We start from the raw sequence: 21840 nt of genomic DNA, 5'->3' as shown, positions 1-21840 counted from the left end.
AAGTATAGCTGATTGTAAAGGTTATAGGGGGTTATAGGGGATATTAGTGATAGCTAGTGCTATAGACTAGCTATAGGGATGTAAAGACCACTGTAATAACCGCTATAAGCTCTATTTTCTTATAGCTATAGCTATAGCTTATAGCTATAGACTAATAGTAACCCTTAAGGTTTTTAAACTACTCCTAGGAAATAAATTAGTAATAAAAATATTATAAAAGCTAAGGAAATATATTAAAAAAAAAATAAAAAATATAATATTTATTAATTTTAAAGAATTTATAATATTTAATTATATTCTTATATTAGTAATATTATAAACCTATGCTTAATAATAAGCTAAAGTAATACCTAATACTTTAAAAGTAGTAATTACTATAATTATTATAGTAGTAACTATTATTAAAGTTATAAGTATATTATTAATATTATAAAAAACTTTTTTATACTACTATTATAATAAATTAATAATAGCCTATTATAAATTAAAATAATAATTATAATAAAAAAGTAATAATATATTAGGTTTAATTAAGCTTACTAAAGTATATTTAATAATAATTATATAGCTTAATAATATTAAGCTTAAATAAAAATATATATTTTTTTATAACTTTTATAAATATATATTATATACTTAGGGCTAATATTTAAAAAATAAATTAAAAAAGGACTTAATATAAAAAAGTTATAATAATAAACTTATTATATTTATATAAAGTAAAGGTTAACTTTTAATTATTTATTTATATATATAACCTAGGTAATAATAATAAAAAATAGCTTTATTTATAAGTTAATTATAAGGCTAATATAAAGGAAAGAAATTAAATATATTAAACTACTTTTAAAAAGTTAACCTTTATAAAAATACTAAGTAAATAAATTAATATAATATAAAATTTAAATAATAAAAATAAAGGTAATTAAAAATAAAATTAATAATACTTTACCTTTATTATATTAAAATTTTAGTAAATTTATATCTTTTTTTACTTTTTTATTTTTTATAAAAAAGTATTAGTTACTTTAGGTTATAAAAGTAATAAAAAAGTATTATAAAACTATTATTATATTTAACTTTTTATTTATATTTACTTTTAAAAATATAAAAAAAAAACTTAAAATAGTAATATATTTATAATAAAAATAAAGTAAGTATAAAGCTTAAACTATATTAAAGCTTTTATATAAGTAATACCTTTAATAAAGGGAATTAATTATAAAGTTAAAAAAAGGAATATTATTAAAGGTATTAAAGTAGTACTTTAAAAAAAAGGGTAATATATTAAAGCCTATTTAAAAAAGGTATAGTTACGTAATAGCTATATACTAGCTATATTATAAAGGCGTAAGCTAAGGGTTATAAAGCCCTTAGCTTAATAATAATATTATAAAAAACCTAAAATCTAAGGAAGGAATTAAAAAAGGCAGAGATAAATATAATTACTTTATTACCCTAAGCTTATGTATTTACTATATAGCTACTTATAATTATCCCTTATCCCTTTTTACTCTTTTTTACTAACCCAGCTTCTAATATTTTTATTTACTTTAAAGTTTACTAAAACTTTAAGTAATTTTTTATTTTATATTATTATAAAAGTAATCTTTTTTTTAAAAACTCCTTATTTTTTATTATTATTATATTTATATTTTTTCTTAAAGAATATAAATTCTTTATTAGTCTTATAGTACCCTTTATTTAAAAACTATTTTAGTTTTTTAAAATTTAGTCTTTAATTTTATATAATATATATAATTTATAATATAAATTTTTATAATTAATTTATTCTACTACTTTATAGTATAGTCTTATTTACTTAATATATATATTATAAGTAATTTTATTATTTTATAAATTATTAAGTATTTTTTAAAATTTATAGTATTTTTAAAGAAGTTTATTAAGTACTTTAGTATAGATTTTAAAATTAAATTTTAATTTATATAATTAATTTATAAATTATTATTCTTTAACTTATTTTTCTTCTAAGGCTATATTATATTATTCCTTTAATTTAAGTTTTTAATATTTAAAATACTTTAGTTTATTATATTATTAATATTATTTAAAAGTATATACTTTAGTTTCTTTATTTGAGTTATATTATTAAAAAATCTTTTTAATTTAGTAAATAATATATTAGTAATTTATATAATTTTTAATTTATTTATAGTTTTTATATTCTTTTAATATAATTAAGTATAATTTAAGAATTATAATATATAATTCCTAAAATTTATAAGTAACCTTTTATTTATTATAGTATCCTTTATAATATAAATTTATAATTAAAATTACTAAATATTTTTATAAAAATATATTATATTTTATTTTTTATTTTAGGTAATATAAATATTAATAAGTAATATAGTTTATTTAATAAATTTTATAATAATTATTATTTATAAGGTTAATTTAAGGATAATTTTAAAGTATTTATTAATAATCTCCTTAAAGTTTTTATATTTTATTTATATTTAAATTTATAATAATTTACTATTTATTATTATATAACTACTATTATATAAGTCTATTTTAAAGTTTTTAATAAATAAAAAATTTAATATTTTACTTAAGGTTATAAATATTAACCTAATATTAAAATTTAATAAATTTACTAATTTCTTTAAATTTACTTTTAATAAAATTAATAATATTACTAAACTATTTTTTAAAAAATAATAACCTATAGTTTTATTAAATTATATTATTAATTATAGGGTTTTTAACTAAATTAAAAGTAGTTTTAGGTAAGGTTATTTCTTTCCTAGTTTTACTTATCTCCTTTAGTTCTTCCTTATATTAAAGGTAGCTGCTATTTTTTTATTATAATAAATTAAAAAATTATTTATTTTTATTTATAATATAAACCTCCTTTTTTAATTTTAAACTCTTATTTTTACATTTTTTTTTAAGTATTTAATAATTTTAGGTTATCAACGCGGGGCTAATGGAAATCTGGGGATTCGGTAGAGGCACCGTTATACGAGTGTATTGGTGGGAGCAGGTGAAATTCCTGTTTATAATAAAATGTTGGCACCTCCAGGTGATTTAATCACCAAAGAAGCAGTGAGCTTCTCCATTAGTTCTACTCTGTCATTGTAGAGCCTACTTGGGTCATCTACCTGAGACAAGCCACCTATCTCAGCGAAATTATTATCCTCTTGACATCTCCCATCAAGATTCAGCATGGCGGGAGACACTACCAAGGTCGAAAAACCTGACATTGTCATGGTGGACGATAGAGATGACCACACGAATCATGATATTGAAAAGTCTGCTCAAGTGAAAGTCATTGACAACATACCCGTCTTGGGCTTAAGTGAAGAAGATGCGGCTTTCTACAACAGTATAACAGAAGCCCAGAGGAAGAAAATTGTTAGAAAGGTAAGACAACCTAAACGCCAATTCCAAATCAAATCGACTTGACGCTTATTTCTGAATGTGCTGTAGATCGATTTACGCCTGGTACCGATGCTGGCAATACTGTACCTTATCTCGCAACTTGATCGCGCAAACATTGGAAACGCAAAGATTGAAGGCCTTTCCGAAGACCTACACCTCGTCGGGAACCAATACAATGTTGTACTGGCCCTTTTCTTCATCCCATACATTTTGCTTGAGGTTCCCAGCAATGTTTTGTTGAGGAAGTTCAGGCCCTCGGTTTATCTCGGCTCTCTTGTTATTCTCTGGGGCATCGTTATGACTATGCACGGTGTTGTCAAGAACTTCGGCGGTCTACTTGCCGTACGACTTCTTCTTGGCGTCTTTGAAGCTGGATTCTATCCTGGCGCTGTTTATCTCTGCGCATTCTGGTACATGCCCAAAGAGCTTGCCACAAGAATTGCCTACTTCTACTGCACTAGTGCTCTATCAGGGGCATTTTCTGGCCTCTTGGCTGCAGCAATTGCGCTGATGGATGGTGTTGGCGGCTATGAAGGGTGGCGATGGATCTTCCTCCTTGAGGGTATTGCTACCACTTTACTTGGCGTGCTTTGCTTCTTCTTTCTCGTTGATTCGCCGTCGCTTTCCGGTAGATGGCTGTCCGTAGATGAGATTAGATTTCTCGAACTTCAACATTTTGTGAAGCAAGGCGGGCGTTTCTCGGAACAATACTCTGAAAAGAGATTCAACTGGTACGAATTCAAAATGGTTCTCACCAATTGGAGGCTCTATCTTCAAGCATACATTCTGCTGTGCATTTCAGCCTGTTCTTACGGAACTAAATTCACCCTGCCTTCAATTATCAAAGCAATGGGCTTTACAAACAACACAATTGCCCAGCTTATGACGGTGCCAGCCTATGTGGCAGGAGGCATTTCTTCCATTTTCTTCGCCTACTTGTCTGATCGCTTTCTGTGGCGGATTCCCTTCATTGCAGCTCCTATGTTGCTCATCACCATTGGATACGCCGTGGTGATGGGATTCGACGGCAAACTAGGAGGAAGTCATACGGGACCAGGATATTTCGCTCTTGTATTAACGTGTATGGGCATCTATCCTGTCCACCCATCTGCCACAAGTTGGGCTGCCAACAACCTGGCTCCAGCTAGCCGTCGTGCAATTGGACTTGCCTTTTGCATTTGCATGGGTAACATCGGAGGTATTATTGGCAGCTTCATGTATCTTGACAAAGAAGCGCCTACTTACCACACGGGTTTCGGGCTTTCTCTGGCATTTGGCGCGTCTGGTGTCCTCGCGGCTCTGTTGCTGGAATTAAGCTATATCTGGGCCAACAAGCAGAAGTCAAAGATCCCTGAGGAGGCAGTCAGAGCGCAATTTTCGGAAGACGAGTTGCTCAAGTTGGGTGATAAGAGCTTACTTTTCAAGTATACGCTCTAGGCGAAGATATGCCTTATTGAAGTTTGGAGTTGTTAGTATTGGAACGCTGCGCTGGCTGCGCATATTATAAGGCGAACTCGTGATTCCTGTGATTGGAAGATAGTCAGATTGATGTTACTATCGTTTATTGTCACCAGCATTTTTTAACATTCCGGCTCTTGTGATCCCATTCTCTTTCTTAAAGGTCACTTCATAGACCGCTTGATGGCTTTGAAACTCTCCCAATTGCGCAACCGACTACATAACTATATCGTATTGCTGTGATATACATGTAGATTCACGTCTACTAATCCTCAAATGCTGCTTCACAAGTCAAAACATAACCATCATACCACAATAAGCACTCTAGTAGCTAGATCAAGTCTGGACCTGTCAAAGTGGATCATATTACAGGAGTGGTGGTTTTCGTAAGCTTCTCATTTGATGATATCCCCGCAAACGTGACATACCGTAGCCCCTGTCTTTTCCTCCACAGCTCGACGCAGCTATTTTAGGACTCCGCTGTCTTGGCTCGGTATTAATACTGCATCCTTCGGCTTCTTTTCCGCCTCCTGCGCTGTGTTCCTCGCTTCGTCGCAGGGACAACAAGAACTCACAGCGATCCAATTCCGAAACGAGGCGTCCAATTCGTATCCACCGCGCTTTTTGACTAATCGTCAAATGGAACCTGAGCTTACAAGCCAGAAGAGGAGCGTTGAGAGCATTGAAGACATCGCTAAGGATCCTGCTGACCCTGTCTCTCGAAAGACGCGTAAGGTTAGTCGCGCTTGTGACTTTTGCAAGTCCAGAAAGGCAAAATGCAGCGGTGACCAACCATGCGCAAAATGCATCTCAAGAGGCCGAGTATGTTTGTATGAAGCAAAGTATACTCGCGGTATGCCGCCTACGCCTCCTCCATCATCTGATGTTAGCCACCGGCGGTCTGCAGGCGGTGGCAGACATTCTCTGAACGAGACCTTCGCCATCGCTAATGCTGTGTCCTTCATATCAAATGCTGGCACAACTCCCAGTGAGAATGCACCGCTAGACGATCTATCTCAACGGCCAGGGGGGCCAGCTGCTCCCTCCCGAGCATCTCCGGAGCTTGGAATGGCGGAAATTCAAGGCCAGGTCTTTGATCCAACATCAAGTTTGGCTTTTCTTCATCGAGCATCAAGGCGCCTCTCTGCTCATGGGAGTAGCCAGGGAGCCGACGATTCCAGACTGTTGGCAGAGAACCAATTGATGTATATGGCTGGAGACAAGCCATTGGCAGTTGAAAGCGAGGGTGCTCAACAGCAGCCTTGTCTACCTGATCCAGAGGAAGCTAGGGACCTTTTGACTCTATATTTCGATGTCTGTATCGCGACTTACCGCATTCTGCATCGTCCTTCCACAGAGGCCTGGCTGAGCATTATGGAGGGCAACTTAAAAGAAAGGGTAGCTGTATGGCACAGCATTGGCCGTACAAAAGCCGCCATTATATACGTAATGCTTGCAATTGCCAAGTTTCATCAGGAAAAGTCCAAAGGGCTCCCTGCCAGGGACTGTCAGGCCCTTCGTCTAGGCGATGTCTTTTTCCGCTTCTCGATGCGACTTACAGATCAGGAAACAGGGTTTCCCAAACTAGAGTCCGCACAAGTCCGCATCGTCCAAGTATTATACTTGCTCACAACCTCTCGCTTCAACCAGAGCTGGTACATATTTGGAAACGCGCTGCAGCTTATTTCCGCGCTTGGTTTGCAGCGGCGTGCAGATTGGAGGAGACGGCAAAAGTCAACCGATTATATCGAGAAGCAATGCTCTCTCAGAACCTTTTGGACCGCGTATGTCCTCGATAACTATCTGGGAGTTGTATTTGGACGACCGCGTCATTTTCACGACGATTATATCGATCAAGAACTACCAGATCGAATTAACGACGAAGACATGTCGGTAGATGGCCCTGTTGGTGACCCCGATGATCGCCGTGGGTGTCATACTGATGCTCTATGTTTTCATGCACGGTAAGGCAACATGGTTTTTCTCTTTATCTCTCCAAGTAGACACTTTACTGACTGATAAAATTGCAGTATTGCCAAGATAATTGGAGCCGTCTCGCAAGAAATGTATACCGCCAAACATACCTCCGAGATCGAGAGGATAGCTGCCGCCAAAAGCTTAACGCAACGCATTCAAGACTGGCATCAAAGTCTACCGCCTCATCTAGGCGCCGTTCATCCGTCCATCTTGATTCCCAGCTATCGAAGACCTGCTCTGGCGCTCGGTCTGGCTCACTCGCATGCCATCATGCACGCTAATCGCCTGTTTTTGATGCGCTCTCCAGCATCCGCCTATATAACCCAAGTGAGCGATTGCATCAAAGCCGCCAAAGATGTACTGGAGTCAGTGGATACTATGGCCCGTGGAAGTCCAATCTTCCATGCTTTCTGGTGGACTCATTACGTGACGTTCTGCGCACTTGTGGTGACATATGTATGGGTGATGCAGCAGCATCGCATGGGAGCTACCGACGACCCTGGTTACAGAACGAGGCTAATGCAGCTGGCGGAGAGTTGTCATGGCCATCTTGCACGAGCGACCGCTTCAAATTCACCCAGTCGACGGTATGCAGTTATCCTGGAAGGCTTTAGAGCTGCTGCAATGAACCAGTCAACTCCGCAGCACTCGAAAACGCACTATACCACGCCAAAAGAACAACAGGGTGATCAAAACTTGGCCACTCCCATGCTAGATACTGAAGACAGAGCCATCTTCCACCCTGTTGCTCAGAGCAACTTGGTGACGGAAATGCCTACTTTTCTGGACTGGCAACTAACTGATTGGCTTGATTTAGATTCATCTGTAAGTTTCTCTGTCTGCATACAACTATTTTCACTCACACTAACATGTTGTAGGCTTTTTGGCCGAGTTTCAATTTGGATGAAGTAGTAATATCACCAGATGGGACTCCAGCGGGACATGAACAGAATTATACTACATAATAATCTACATCTTCTATTTCGCAAACTTCTTCAAGTTCTCTGGTCCTGCTTCTTTGGCAATCCGTGGAATCTCATCATGTCCAATTTCTTGAAAGATGTCAAAGCCCCATAATGACTGCCAATTATATCGCTTGTTTCTCTCAAGTCCATTTAGCTTCTCGAAAGCATGCTGAGGCAGCTCTTTGACTTGCAAATTGGACGCAATTCGGCCTGGCGTGATGCTTTTAGGCAGAACAACTGTTCCACGCTGTACACCCCAGGAGTAGAGGACTTGCCCGATATCCCAGCCCAATTCTTGAGCTAAATCCGCAACCAGCGGATCATCTAATGTTCGTACCTCTCCTGTTTGGTTGTTTCCAAGAGGAGAGTAGGCCTCGATGAGAATGCCCTTGGACTGGCAAAAGTCAAACAACTGGCGCTGCTGGAGATACGGGTGTGCCTCAATCTGATTAACAGCTGGAATTATTTTCGTTTTGCTAATCAGATCCTCGAGACGCTTAATGGTGAAATTGGAAACACCAATCGCTCGAACTTTTCCTGTTTTCAGTAGGCTTTCCATGGTTGAGTATGTCACCGCTGGATCAATGTCCGAGAGCTGGAAGACGGAAACCGGTCATCCCCAGATTTGAAAGCTCTAGAATCTCTCGATAAGTAAACCGAAAAAGATAACTCTTATATGATTAATATGAAGACTTACACTGGCCAATGCATCAAGAACAAATCTAGATAATCTGTCCCAAGATCCTCAAGGGTCTTGTCCAATGCGCTTTGAACATCTTCAGGGGGCGTGTTTTGTGTTCCAGAGCTTTCCAGTAATAAAAATATCCTCTCTAGGTACTCCACTGGCACGAATACCTTGTCCTACTTCGACTTCGTTACGGTATATCGCAGCGCAATCTATGTGTCGATAGCCAGCCCGAAGGGCTGTTTCAACTGCATGCTCAACTTGCCCTGGGCGAGCCTGCCAGGTTCCAAAGCCGACTGCGGGGATTTTAGATCCGGTATTGAGGGTAAAGTGTGTTGGTAGCGCCATTGTCATTGTAAAGAAACGACGGGAGAATTCAAGCAAGCTTGGACGTATGATTGGCGGAAGCCTTTCTGATCAGCTGTTCTGTGACGGTCTTTATGTAATAGACAAATTATAGGCAAAATGCCATGGCATTTCTATGTCGGATTCTTATCCGCGTTGGCCAAGGCCGGATCCTCACAATGGCTGAAGACTAACTATCTGTGGATGACTCGGAATCCTTTCTTCAGGTAATTGGGACTTTGTGGTGCACTAACTTCAATCTTCGTGGCGTTGATCCATAATGGCTACTATAGTGCTTGGGTGCTGAGCCTTTATTGCGGAGTATTGGCAGTCATGATTTACTTCTGCTTCTGTTGTAATTGGAGATTTGCTATTTTCTTTTGTACGAACGATACATGCTTACAAATGTACTCTTTTTTAGAAAGTTTTCAATCAGCTTGCTATGTAGCTCAGTGCAATAGGTTCATGTCAAGATTTCCTCTTCGGAGAACCGCATTAGACGAGGTACCTAGTGACTCGATGAATTGCTACTGTGATCCTAAATCCTTCCATCTCCAATTTAGCTTTCGAGTTTTTAATAATTGCTGTCCATTTCTTTGTTTGTAGTGCTATTTAAATGGCAAGAGTGGTAGAAACTGTTGCTCAGCTGTATTCATCTTTGCCGCCGCTGAAGGCCTACTATCAATCCATGGGTGTGCGAGCGCATTCTTTTTAGAAGAATAAATTAGCCCATTGTCAGAAGTTTGCTGTACGTTATTCTAATAAAGAAAAACGGTAAGTGATTAAACATACCTGGCAGGTGGGTCGTTTTCCAGGAGCCAGATTCATCAGACTGGAAATGAAATCTTTTGCGTCTTGACCAACATTCTTCCAGAATTTTTCATGGAAAACTAGATACTCTTGAGTACACTCCTCGAGAAAATCCTGAATATTAGTACTCCGGTTTGGTGTGTAGCCACATAATAGTACATATATGACAACGCCAACAGACCAAATGTCGGCGGCTCGACCGTGCCCAACCTTTTGTACTACTTCTGGGGCAGCATATCCAAATGATCCAACAAAGTCGTAGAAGAGCTCATCTGCAGAACTTTATATGGCTGAAAAACCGAAGCCAGTCAAAATAATGGGTGAATCCAAAGCTTTCGAAGCATATACTATGTTTTCGGGCTTTATGTCTATTCGTTATTAGCGATGAGTATATATCCACTGAGGTTAAGTGTTTTGCTCACCTCGATGGATGATGGAATTGCTATGCAGATAGGCAACGGCGCTGAGAACTTGAAGTATAATGACTGTCGCCTCTCTCTCCCGTAATTTAGTAAAATCTATTACACGATCAAAAAGACTACCTCCATCGGTATTTTGCGTAACTATGTAGTAGTTATCCTAGAAAAAATGTTAGCAGTTAATACATAATTGCACCAACACCACCAAACTAACTTTTGATTCAAACCAGTCGATTAGTTGGATTATGTGAGTGTGGTTTAATCGCCGTAGAGCGTTTATTTCGCTACTCGCTTCTTTTTCTGCCGAGAATGCTTTTTTCTTGACAATTGTTTTGATGGCAACTAGGCCCGAGGGGCCGTCTGCTTCACAAATAGTACCGTCTGTTCTATCACTATGAGTTTTTCCAAATTGATATTTTGCTCTCATATGCAAAGTTAGTAAGAGTATTGGAAGCTTGTAGTGGCATGAATTTTCATCTTACTTCTTTTTATGACTTTCAGGCTGCTTTCGCAGTCTATTGATGATAGTCATAGTCTCCAAAAATGATGAAGGGACAGAACCAAGCTTCAGATCATCATACAAGCCCGCAACAGGCGAGGGGAATCCTGGAACCGACTATTGAGGCCTTGGGGTGAGTCTTTCAACATTGTCAATCTCATTGCTCTTCGGCGGGCCATTTCCACTCCTCTCTGAGTTGCTCATCTTGTCTTTACCAAGAAGATTTGTTAAACACGTATAAACTACCTAGTAGTGTCTCTCGGGTTCGTAATAGCAATTGTTTATTCAATCTCCCTCATTTTACAACGAGGAGTACATCGAGACGATTCCAAACATCTTCCTTAGCGGGGTAGGCGAATCAGGATTCACCTGCTCTATCCTGTGCCATCCATCTATTGGCGCCAAATATACACCACCCGCGTCGTGCAATTTAGCATTTTCCTTCGCCAGGCGACATCTAGACTGATACCACTCTTGGTTAGATCACGGCGCCGTGTCACTCAGCTGATATGTGCCTCCAGGTTAGCATCGTGACGGCTCCTCAGCTTCGTACTAGGTTCCCCGCATCACGGATAAAAGCAATTGTGTTGAACAGCAACATCAAAGTATATAGATGGTACATGTATGTAGAGGGCGTCTTTTTTAATTCTCAAGAACTGTAGTAGCTTAGAGGTACCTATGCGCATTGTAGGATGCGCGTCTAAGTTGAGTCCCAAAGCTGCCTTTGTCTAAGCGAGACAATGACGGATCAAACTAATTATCAGGTACACAACCAGATGTAAAATAGGCCGTATAGTTGATAATTTGGATGGATTGTTTTCCGAGTAGACAGGCCGCTGCAAACTTAAAACGCCGGCGAATCTCAGGACGCAGCGAACTTGCTCCTCTTTCTGAGGTTTGCACCAAAGAAATAAAGGCAAATCATACCAATAATGCAGAGTGCACTCAACTCGACCAATAAGCTCACACATCTGGCTACGCCTCATGTTTTAAACATAGGTGGGGAGAAAAAGACGGCAGAGGCCGCGAAGAGACTTTGCCAATGGACGGGTAAGTGCGAGAAGGATGGACAGTCTGGTGGGTATAGGCTGAGGCCACTGGATCAACTCTCGGCAACTACCACTCAACAATTCAGCATATAACTTTATGGGCTTCCATTTTCCCAATATATCCAGTCCTTGGGAAGAGGGATGAACGCTTCGTATCGCCCCATAATGGCCGTCGCCGCTTATAAACACAGCCTGGGGCGAAATGTACTGCAGTCGAAGCCGCCGAGTCTAATTGCTACAGCATAGGTGTGCTGGTTGCAAATCTCCCTTCATATTAAGCGACATACTTCATTTGTAGCAACATACCGATTTTGTTTTGCGACTCTAGTAAAGTTTGTTCATCTATGCATCAAGTGAATCGCTTCTTGTCAACTTCCACGACCCCGCTCAGAATAGCACAAAGAGATGCCAGACGCCCATGAAGTATCATTGGATAAAAGAGCGAAGACATACAGAAGTATATAAAGAACTTAAAATTCGCCATAGAGTCTTGGTACAAAAGTCATGTACTTTAAAAGTTTCTGAGCTGAGTTTATATGTACCGCATCACTGAGACAACCATTAGAAAGTAAAAGGCAGCCATAACCAGCGTCTACCTAATATAATTTCTACATGATGGTTTGTAAAGTATAAGGCCTTTTGTATCTATTCCATGGAAAATTCCGAGTGTTGAAATACATATATATAATGCAACTGACGACGTACATTCACCTTTTGACATCTTCGTTTTCCATTCCCGTCTATAATACATCCATTTGCCCCCAAACACTGAAGAAACATTTACAACATGGAATGCATTCGCGCACTTTACCAATTCTTGGTTCTTTCTATTCAGTTACTCTATCGCCCCTTAAGACGGGAGCCTCCCGATATCACACCCACGCGGTGTGCGATTCTCGAATTACCGAATGAGCTACTCGAAGCTATAGTGACCCATCTCCCTCAACATGGCCAGATGCTTATTGGCCAAACTTGCCGCAGATTTCAAGCCGTTGCACATCGAAATCTTCCTGCTCAGAAATATCGCCCAGACACATCAGAGGGGCGATTGCTATATCTCAGTCATCGCGCTCGATCACTACCTGATCGGTGGGTCTGTACCGAATGCATCAAGCTTCATCGGATCAATGTTTCAGATACACCGGCAAATTCTTTGTATACTTTATGTGACTCAAAGTGTCGCAACAGACAAGAAGTTTCGTCTAAGTCACATACATGTTCAACTTACGCTCAAGTATACCCGACTGAATAAGATGGAACAAAGATATGAAGACTATCTCAAGAGTCTCATTGCACCATATCACAAATATCTCAGACCAAACGACTTGGATACCAACAAGGTCAAGAGAAAATATTCGGTGTATCCAAAGATTGTCAATGGACGATACCTTCTTCATACTGTTTGGCGTTACTACCAAGCCAAAGGCCCAATATCAATGCAGTCTATGGGATACATATCAATCTGCCCTCATCGGGAAGGCCCTTCTCTCACAGGTACCCTAACTGAGTTCTACGCGAGCCGCATGTCTCTAGATACTCAGGCTGAAACAAATGGAGCGGTCAATAATGATCCCAGGAACGGACTCGATGTATGCATTGAGAGGGCCTTTAGATTACTACATACTGAAGTCTGCAGCAGTTGTATATACTGTACTACAGATTTCTCTGTACGAGCTTCTCAAAAAGAAGTTGTTGTTAGTGTATGGCAGGATTTTGGTGGCGAGGACACAGCTTTCAGTACAGAATGGTCTGCATTGGTGTTCAGGCTTAGATGTGTTTACTACCATTTCGGAAGCATTCGGAAGCTATATGATCAGGCAGACTGACACACAGATTAAGCAACATATGCTACTCAGGCTCTTTGTTGCTCAAGAAGAGGCTATCTAAATTGGAGATTTGACGGCGGATTGGCTATGGGCCTGTTTTGACGTAAGTTGTGTGAATATATGAAGAATGAAAAGATGGCATTCATGGGGGCGAGAGGCCTTAGTTGTCGGGGTTGTACTTACAATATGTACTTTTATATGATGTATAAGATCCACAGAGACAGAAATAGAAACATCAAGAAAGACTAAATTCTTCTTGCATACTTTTGAGATTGATAGACTGGATTCGGTGGGGCCGTTGAAGACAATCCTTGGGGATAGGGTGAGTGGATTGGCGTCCCTTGCCGGTTTACCCGTTAGTGATTATCACGATAGTATTACGATTGCAACCTAGAAGCAGTTGTGAGAGATACAGTAATAACTTCTTACATAGAAAAAGACAAGAACTAAGAAACCCGAATATCTCATACGTGAAACTAATATGGCGAGCTCCAGTGGCTAAACGAAAGAGGAAGGGCTTTGCGGATGGTGGCATCTAAATTAGATACTAAAATACACGTGGTAGTGTTATTGACGGGTCACAAGTTGTAATAAGTTGCAAAGTATCGCCTTTGTTGTAATAGATCCCAATCATTTTGTTTTTAACAGCTGCCACCTGCTAGGACAACGAATGAAATAGCATTATCTGGGATCATGGAATAGTTCAATCAAAATATGTCTGTACCGTAGAGTCAATAAAAGCATCGGCCTTAATGTATCCTAGTCTGGGACAACTACAGTACGAGTGTGGTACGGAGTAGTCTTTCTACAATTCATGCCAGTTTAGCACTCCATTTGTTCCATTCGTCCGACTCAACCCTCGTCTCGTCCGACTCAACCCTCGTCTATAGATAGAACTGTTATACCCTGTAAAGCAGGCTCTCTTAATAAGAACGGAACAGGAGAACTCTAACAACGTGCAGAGTGTACGGATACTGTAGAGGCAAACGGATGCGAGTCGTGGTCAATCAAGAGATAGGGTAAATAAACAGGGCATGGCCTTCAGACTAGGCGACTCGGCGGGCGCAGTTGTTAAACGGAGCACTGCCATTCGCCTTGTGGTACGGAGTACTCCACACTCTATCCAGAACTACTGCTACCATGAGTTGAGTTGTCAGGGGTATCCACTGCCTCGTTTAGGGGTGCAAAGCCGTTGAGTGTCAGAGCAACTCAAGTACTAACCTGTTAGTTCTGCTTCTAGTGACCAACTTTAGGATGAAGAATTAATGGCTATTGGATATAGCCATTTATTTGCTGTCACATGAAAGCGAGTTGCAGGAGGTGACCTCGCACCATTATAGGTGCAACAGGTTCCGTCTCTGGCGCTAAATTGATTGACCGATCTTTATGCCCACTCAGCGGAATTTCCCGTCCGCAATAGACTGGCGGTTAAATCCTGAGACAGCTAAAATAAAACCTTGGGGCTAATACCTAAACAGCATATGCTGAATACTGAATGCTTCGTACAGGGCAAATGTCATGCAGGAATAATTTTCCGAACCGCCAATGATGTAAACCACCTGAGAGCCAGCAGGACTTTTCATGAAGTTTGTAACGAGTCATATCGAATACACGTATTAGGTAGTAAGTTTTTTCTTAATGGAAATATGTCCATGACCCAGATTATGTCGCTGACGCCGGAGATGTAGTGTTTGGAATCATGTGCGGGGGAATGATTGCCGTCATCAAAAGTCCACGATCACACTAGGTCGTGATGAACGGCGGATCACTTACTTAATCAGATAGTTAGTATCATGTAAACGATATTAGGGCCAACACTGTGGGGTTGTGTAAAAGAGAAACTTGGCTTCGCTTCTTGCGCCCGCAGCCCTACAAGTACGAGTACGTGTATATAGATAGACTGGTTCTGCTCAGTCATGGAGGAGGTTCCTGGTCAAGTCACGGACCCTTGAATAGGTAAGGGTAGCCATTTTTGGTTCATCTTTATCCCTATTCAAAGACTCAAAATGTCGAATTTCATTTTGGCTCAGATTAGCATTGTCTTGGTGTTTGTTGTTTATCGCTTGTTCTTCCGCAAGAAGCAAGACCTTCTTCCACTACCCCCTGGTCCCAAGCCTCTTCCACTTGTCGGCAACATCAACGATCTTCCACCTCCGGGAGTGCCAGAATTCGAGCATTGGCTCACTTTCAAGGACAAATATGGCCCTGTTAGCTCTGTTACCGTACTGGGCCAAACAATGGTCATCCTTCACGACAAGGCAGCCGTTATTGAGCTCTTGGAGAAGTCTTCACTGAAGACCTCTGGCAGACCAGTTTTCTTCTTTGGAGCTGAAATGTGCGGATACGGTGGATTCATGCCTACAATGCAATATACCGATCTATATCGCCAACACCGCAAGTTCATTCACCAGCAAATGGGGACTAAGATTCTTGCATCGCGGTTCAATGATGTCCAAGACATAGAATCAAAGCGCCTTTTACTGCGCACTTTGAAGGACCCTAAGAACTTCTTTGAGCATATTAAAACGTTAGTCGAGAATAAAAAGCTGCGCTTTTCAGGCTTAAAAGTCACCTTCACCGCTGACCATCAACTAGCGAAGCATCTGCAATTATGTTGAGGATCACATATGGCTATGTCATTGAGCCACTTAATCAAGATCCTCTCATTCAACTTATGCAAGACGTCATGACGAATCTCTCGAGTGCTTTCTTGCCTCTTTATTGGGTGACCGATTTCGTCCCTGCTATCAGACATCTTCCTGATTGGTTTCCTGGAACAGGTTTCAAGCAGACTGCGCGGAAATGGAAAAGCATCAACGATGCCGTTACCAAGACCCCTTATGATTTCGTCCAAAAACAAATGGAAAATGGAATTTATCAGCAGACATCATATGTGTCTGAGCACATCAAAGCTCATGGTCATGGAGATGGTACAGGAGTGAGTGAGGAAGACAGTTCCAACATTGCACTCACAGCAACCGACATGTATGGTGGAGGCGCAGATACCACGGTATCTACGATTATGGCTTTTACGTTGGCCATGATTCTTTTCCCCGAAGTCCAGAAAACGGCTCAGGAAGAGATTGACCGCGTGGTCGGCTCCGATCGCCTGCCTGGCTACGAAGACCAAGATAATTTGCCCTATACTACTGCTGTAGCCAAGGAAGCGCTACGATACTTTTCGATTGTACCAATTGGCACAGCTCATAGGGCGGAAGAAGAAATCTCGTTTAGAGGTTACCGTATTCCAAAGGGTTCATTCATACTTCCATCCATATGGTGGTTTTCGCATGACCCTGAAGTATACAAAAACCCGCTAGTATTCGAGCCCGAGCGGTTTTTGGAACCACGGAATGAACCTGATCCTGGTGACGAGGCATTTGGATATGGTCGTAGGGTATGCCCTGGCAGGTACCTTGCGACTGAGAGCATCTACATTACCGTCGTGCGATTGCTTGCGGCTTTCACAATTACAAAAGGGGTGGATGCGAATGGAAAGGAGATTGACGTGGAATGCAAACAAACTCCAGGTCTTATTTCTCACCCGGTCAAATTTTCTTACGGCATTAAGCCTAGGAACAAGAAGATTGAAGACCTTATTCGAAAGGTGGAGGTAGACCATCCCTGGGAAAAGAGCGATGCAGAATTTCTTGAGGGCGACGTAATGGAGGAGTATAAACAAGAGGTTAAGAAAAAGCAACAAGTTAGCTAGGTTATTTGCTTATGAGATTATATAGGGAGAGAGTTGATTATGCACTCAACTCCTCATGAAAGCTTCAATCTATTTAATTATTCAGCATTGGTTGCCAGATCATAGCTCCTCTTACTATATTACTTGGAAAGAAGGAGGATTTTTTGAGCTGTAAAGAGAAAAGAGTTGTTCCCTATGCTTCCATAATTCACTGTTCCACAGCAGAAACAATAAACTATTAATGCAGGCATATACCTGTGTCAGACGGCCATTGAATGGCTCAGACCAGCCAATCATGAGATAGAAGATCACTGGTGGCATGTCGGTATTTTAACAGCTTAACGCCTTATCCTCTGAATCCCTAACTGGGTCCAGATGTATAATCATGGATATCCTCATCTTTAGTGCTATACCGTTGAGGCACAGCACGTTCATTATAAACACACCAAATTTACTCGCCGACGTCTGGGCTTAGTCACCGGACCGGATATGACAGCGGGAGCTCGTCATCTGAGCCCGGGTTTATCCCTGTTGCTCTATTGTTGCCGATCCTGGAATTGCGCGAGATCCGTGAACTAATGACTGTTTCCACTTGAATTCCTCTGTCGAGGATACCACGAGTACTGGCAGCCTTTGACTCATCAAACTGACCCATGTCGTCGTCAATGGATGAGAAGTCTTCTCGGATGGGCTCGGTTCTGTTAACAGACTGTAGCTTGTAATTCTGTGGCTGATGATCGTGCTCTTCTTCTTCCCGGGCTTGTGTTCTGTGGCTGGATGTGGATGGCATTTGCATGTCAGAGTTTTCTCCCTTCGCCAATTTCGTAATGAGTTCGGCCATGGACATCTCAATGTTCAATTTGACCATGTAAGTTACGGGGTGAAACTGGATATAGACAACTTGATTCGGCAGTGACATGAGACCGATAAGCATAGCCTGCATTATATAAAGTTAAAATATTGAGCCTCTAGTACTCTCGGTTTAGAATTCCCAGCTTACATCCATGAGGATAGATACTACCAGCAACTTAGCATTGAAGCTGACCAGAGGAGCATATTTGCTAAGGCCGTGCTGCATGACGAGGCGTCTCTTGACGGTACGCAGAAAGTAATAGTTTAGGCCAGCATCGACAAGTAGAATAAGGATTTTTGAAATGCGGTCCCAAATTTCGTTGATGCGAACATATCTATGGTCATAATCGTTGTAAGTTATCAACATGCTTAGATAGACGCTAAGTATAACACTCACAGATCGCTAACTGGAGGAGCAGTATGGGCTGGGATCCAAATACAGAAGACCGCTATGTTGATGCAGGTAATGATGGCTGCCGTACCCCATTTAAATCTGAATACAGTGCTTCTATCTTCGGCGATAATGGCAATTCTATTCACGATAATCTGCATGAGAAGCTGAATCTCAAATACCCAGAGAAACAAGAAGAAGAACAAAACGGGTATCCTAGTGAGATAATGGTTAGAAAAACCAGCATTCGTCATCCAGTGTAAGCGACGTGCTTTTGCATATCGATATCGGTTGACATGTACAAGATTTTTGTATGTGAAGAGACATTTCTTCCTCGGTTTCCCACTTCCTTCGGTCCAGAGGGGGTGTAGATGCTTACGTTGGTCCTGAGGCCATCAAGAAAAACCCATCCTATAATGCCGATGCTAAGATTGGCAATAATCTCTCCCCAAACCATATATATGTATTGGCTCTTCCATGGCCGTCGATTTCTCAGGGTGTGCTGAATTGCCTTCCAGACCGTTAAGAACCCGAAGCCAATGGTAAATCCAGCAGCCACAGATGCCACTTGGATATCCGAAGTCGAGGCCATCTCCGTCCCAAAATCACACAGCAATACCAACAAAAGAAGGAAAAAAACAAGTTCAATAAGACTTGAAGAAGAAAGACCAACGATTGAGACCCATAAGGTCAGTAGTTTCGCATACGTAAATCGGCGCTCGGTGAGCGGCGGTGGCTGAATACATGTCCTTGCGGCTTCATACGGACAAACCCTTTAACAAAGTACAATTATCCGATAGAAGTGTGGAGTACATGCTCTCCCTGGAAGCGGAACTCGCTATGCGAGATCCCATATGATCTAATTTGGCGACGATCGTGAAGCTCCTTGGTTAGATTTATGTAGCAAGTGGCCTTAGTAGAAGCGCCCCTGACACCCATACCGACACATGGCAAACAACTAGACTTGCGTCCATATGGCTCTGATCCCTCATGGATGACTAGAATCTGGTTGACTCGGCTACGCTAGGAGTCAACTCCACATGTGTATATCTGCCACAGGCCCTCATTTAGTCTCTAAGTGGTAAACCTGCCCGGAGATTAGGTCAATTCATTGTTGGGATTTCGTACAAGATATCAATGAAAAGAGTGCTGAGTCAACAGGTGGGACGCAAACCACATGGATGGCAGGGATGTTGAGACAGCTGAACGGCACTTGAATAAGCTAGTGGCTGGCAATTCGTGTTTGTGGCTGCTATTAGTGACCGTTTGCTCGGCATAATGGAATACGGCTTCGGCCGACAGGGCATTCCAGCCTTATATGACCCTTTTATGCGGTGGTGGAATGAATGGAAGAAGGCTACATGTTCAGGTTCCAGCTGATACGTCCTTCGGATACCCAACAAGATCAGCTGCAACCGAGCTACCAAGAGAAACTGCGATTGGTATTTTGTAAGCTACACCTAAAGTATGTTTCTTGGAGTTCATTGTCAAGAAAGATGGAGAGGGGTTAAAGTTGTTTAAGTGCCACGATCATCTGGTATAAGGATGAAGAGCTTCGAGAACGTGAGGGCACAAGTCGTCCGGCACAACTGTTATGAGCTAGTGAAAAGCTAACGGGCACAAGGTAGAGAGCTAGACAGAATTCCGTTCAAATCTTCGAATCAGCCCATTCTTTGATACACATTCTGATGGAGACTTACTCAAGTGGGCTCCCGTGGTAGGGAACCGTTTGGGTCGGCCCTTACAACCGGACAACTGGAGTTTGCCATATCCAGTTGAAGCTCCGAGCAAGGCCCATCACGTCCATCGGTCTCGTCCAACTCTAAAAACACAACCAAAACGTAACGAAGTTCGTGCTAGTCCACTCTTTCGAGGGACCGCTCCCATCGGGCGAAACATGACACACGCCAGAGCGAATAGTCTTGAAACCGCCACAGCGCCACCCGATATTTAGCAAGCAAAAACTACTGCACCTCCTCATCATGTAAAAACAGCACTCTTTCAACGTGAGAGAACTAGAGACATGTCTATTGTACTCGTATATTCGCGAGGGGGAGAAAACTTGCAACATTTCCGCAAAGAGGGGGGAGAGGCTGGCCCCTAGAATAAGCGAACCGTACGAGTCAGGAATCTTGGACCGCCACTACCGTTGTAATTCTTGTACTCGTCCGTGAGTGGGCTTTGACTCGCTTTATTTCTTACTAACCAGCGGGCATCCGAAGACTATCGATTGACCGCGATAAAAACTTTCGGTCGTAGCTTGGCTCTAGAAACATTCTCGAGATCTCTCGCCAGAGTATGGCTGTGCCAATACGCTTTTCGCCAAGTAACGGCGTGATACTATACTACAAGACGTCAATGAACTGAGAAGACTGATGGCAATGATTTGAGAGAGATGAATCCAGAACGGCTCAGTGCCGACAGTCTGCTCTTGGCTTACTAGCCGAAACCGGACAGATGTCAAAACGTTTCATATCCCACTCAATGAATGGCTAATATCGCCTACGACAAGGCTCCGTGCAGAGTCATTGATCTATCCACGCATCCTATCAGAATGATGGAAGCTATTGATGTTGTCTTTATCGACGGTGTAACTTATGGAGGCAACGATGAGCAGCTCTTCATGAGACTCGGCGTTTCAGCTATGGTAAATAGCTATGGCGAAAAGAGCAACTCCCTCTGAGTATCGCTCAGAACAGAAGTTCTTGCTAAGCAATTTATCCAGCCGAAGCCCCCCTTCACAGCCTAACTGTACTCTGTACAAAAGCCAAGCGACCCTTCTTTTGAAGTAACGAGAAATCTCCGTTGCATCATCAACAAGGAGATTCACCGTCAGCATTACCCAGACACATATATACCGCGCTCTAGGAGGAGTTGATGCAACACTAGTGAATACCCTGTCTCGGTAGTTAGAGAGCAAGCGAGTCAGATCCAGCGAGCTGAACCTCGATGATCTTATCCTGATGTATAACACGTGCATGGCAATCAATCTATGTTTAACGACTAAGATGTACTCGTACATATAAACACCCTGGCCCAAAGCTCGCTTATAGCCGTCATATGACCATTAGACATGCACGCAACGGCCACTTGGTTTCGTCTAGAGCCTTTAAAGGTCGACCATACACTGACGTTAGTTCATCAGGAGTTATACGTGGGCAGCGATGCAAATTTGTCTCTGTATTAGTTTTTCGGCAGATAGCGACGCATTCATTCTCTCAGATTTCTTAATCACACCGTTCCAGAATTACCGACAGACAACGAGAGATATTAACCGGTTAAACATTGTTGTACGACTAAAATTTCTCCTTCATTCTGCATGGTAAGCACAATAAATATTGGTCTACTCCTCTTGGCTCTATTCAAGTGTGGCTGTCAAACAGAAGCTACATCTTTTATCACGAGGTTCAAAAGCTTCTCAAGACGGGGCCTCGTGGCTCCGGTTTCGGGTCCCGAAAACGT

General features: G+C 41.1%; 7 protein-coding genes across 7 annotated transcripts; 4 read left to right on the top strand and 3 right to left on the bottom strand.

The window, feature by feature from the left end:
- Positions 1–3237: 3237 nt before the first annotated feature.
- On the top strand, positions 3238–4851 carry M431DRAFT_129270 (hypothetical protein; the record flags this gene model as incomplete). Its single annotated transcript, XM_024912393.1, has 2 exons — positions 3238–3393; positions 3460–4851. The coding sequence occupies 2 exons, from the start codon at positions 3238–3240 to the stop codon at positions 4846–4848; spliced, it is 1545 nt and encodes a 514-aa protein (XP_024767624.1).
- Positions 4852–5508: 657 nt separating this feature from the next.
- On the top strand, positions 5509–7811 carry M431DRAFT_101121 (hypothetical protein; the record flags this gene model as incomplete). The annotated part of the gene is made up of 3 exons (XM_024911294.1): positions 5509–6833; positions 6900–7671; positions 7725–7811. The coding sequence occupies 3 exons, from the start codon at positions 5509–5511 to the stop codon at positions 7809–7811; spliced, it is 2184 nt and encodes a 727-aa protein (XP_024767623.1).
- M431DRAFT_514125 (hypothetical protein) lies at positions 7803–8412 on the bottom strand. The gene has a single exon (XM_024920156.1). It carries the CDS (start codon positions 8368–8370, stop codon positions 7825–7827), a length of 546 nt encoding a protein of 181 aa, XP_024767622.1. The 5' UTR covers positions 8371–8412; the 3' UTR covers positions 7803–7824.
- Positions 8413–9449: 1037 nt separating this feature from the next.
- On the bottom strand, positions 9450–10497 carry M431DRAFT_488176 (hypothetical protein; the record flags this gene model as incomplete). Its single annotated transcript, XM_024916537.1, has 4 exons — positions 9450–9587; positions 9634–9923; positions 10074–10230; positions 10285–10497. The coding sequence occupies 4 exons, from the start codon at positions 10495–10497 to the stop codon at positions 9450–9452; spliced, it is 798 nt and encodes a 265-aa protein (XP_024767621.1).
- Positions 10498–12405: 1908 nt separating this feature from the next.
- M431DRAFT_501653 (hypothetical protein) lies at positions 12406–13444 on the top strand (the record flags this gene model as incomplete). Its single annotated transcript, XM_024918045.1, has 2 exons — positions 12406–12784; positions 12807–13444. 2 exons carry the CDS (start codon positions 12406–12408, stop codon positions 13442–13444), a joined length of 1017 nt encoding a protein of 338 aa, XP_024767620.1.
- A 2006-nt stretch (positions 13445–15450) lies between these two features.
- M431DRAFT_101234 (hypothetical protein) lies at positions 15451–17156 on the top strand (the record flags this gene model as incomplete). Its single annotated transcript, XM_024911306.1, has 2 exons — positions 15451–15971; positions 16040–17156. 2 exons carry the CDS (start codon positions 15451–15453, stop codon positions 17154–17156), a joined length of 1638 nt encoding a protein of 545 aa, XP_024767619.1.
- Positions 17157–17610: 454 nt separating this feature from the next.
- On the bottom strand, positions 17611–18970 carry M431DRAFT_11361 (hypothetical protein; the record flags this gene model as incomplete). Its single annotated transcript, XM_024911880.1, has 4 exons — positions 17611–18072; positions 18136–18322; positions 18385–18594; positions 18681–18970. 4 exons carry the CDS (start codon positions 18968–18970, stop codon positions 17611–17613), a joined length of 1149 nt encoding a protein of 382 aa, XP_024767618.1.
- Positions 18971–21840: the final 2870 nt, after the last annotated feature.

This window comes from Trichoderma harzianum (genome assembly GCF_003025095.1).
Source record: "Trichoderma harzianum CBS 226.95 unplaced genomic scaffold M431scaffold_31, whole genome shotgun sequence".
NCBI classification, from domain to species: Eukaryota; Fungi; Ascomycota; class Sordariomycetes; order Hypocreales; family Hypocreaceae; genus Trichoderma; species Trichoderma harzianum.
The sequence above is the reverse complement of the archived record's forward strand: the minus strand, read 5'-3'. Positions and strand labels throughout refer to the sequence as shown.

Coding starts and splice junctions, on each gene's coding strand:
- M431DRAFT_514125 (XM_024920156.1), bottom strand. CDS start 8,370: ATGGAAAGCCTACTGAAAACAGGAAAAGTTCGAGCGATTGGTGTTTCC.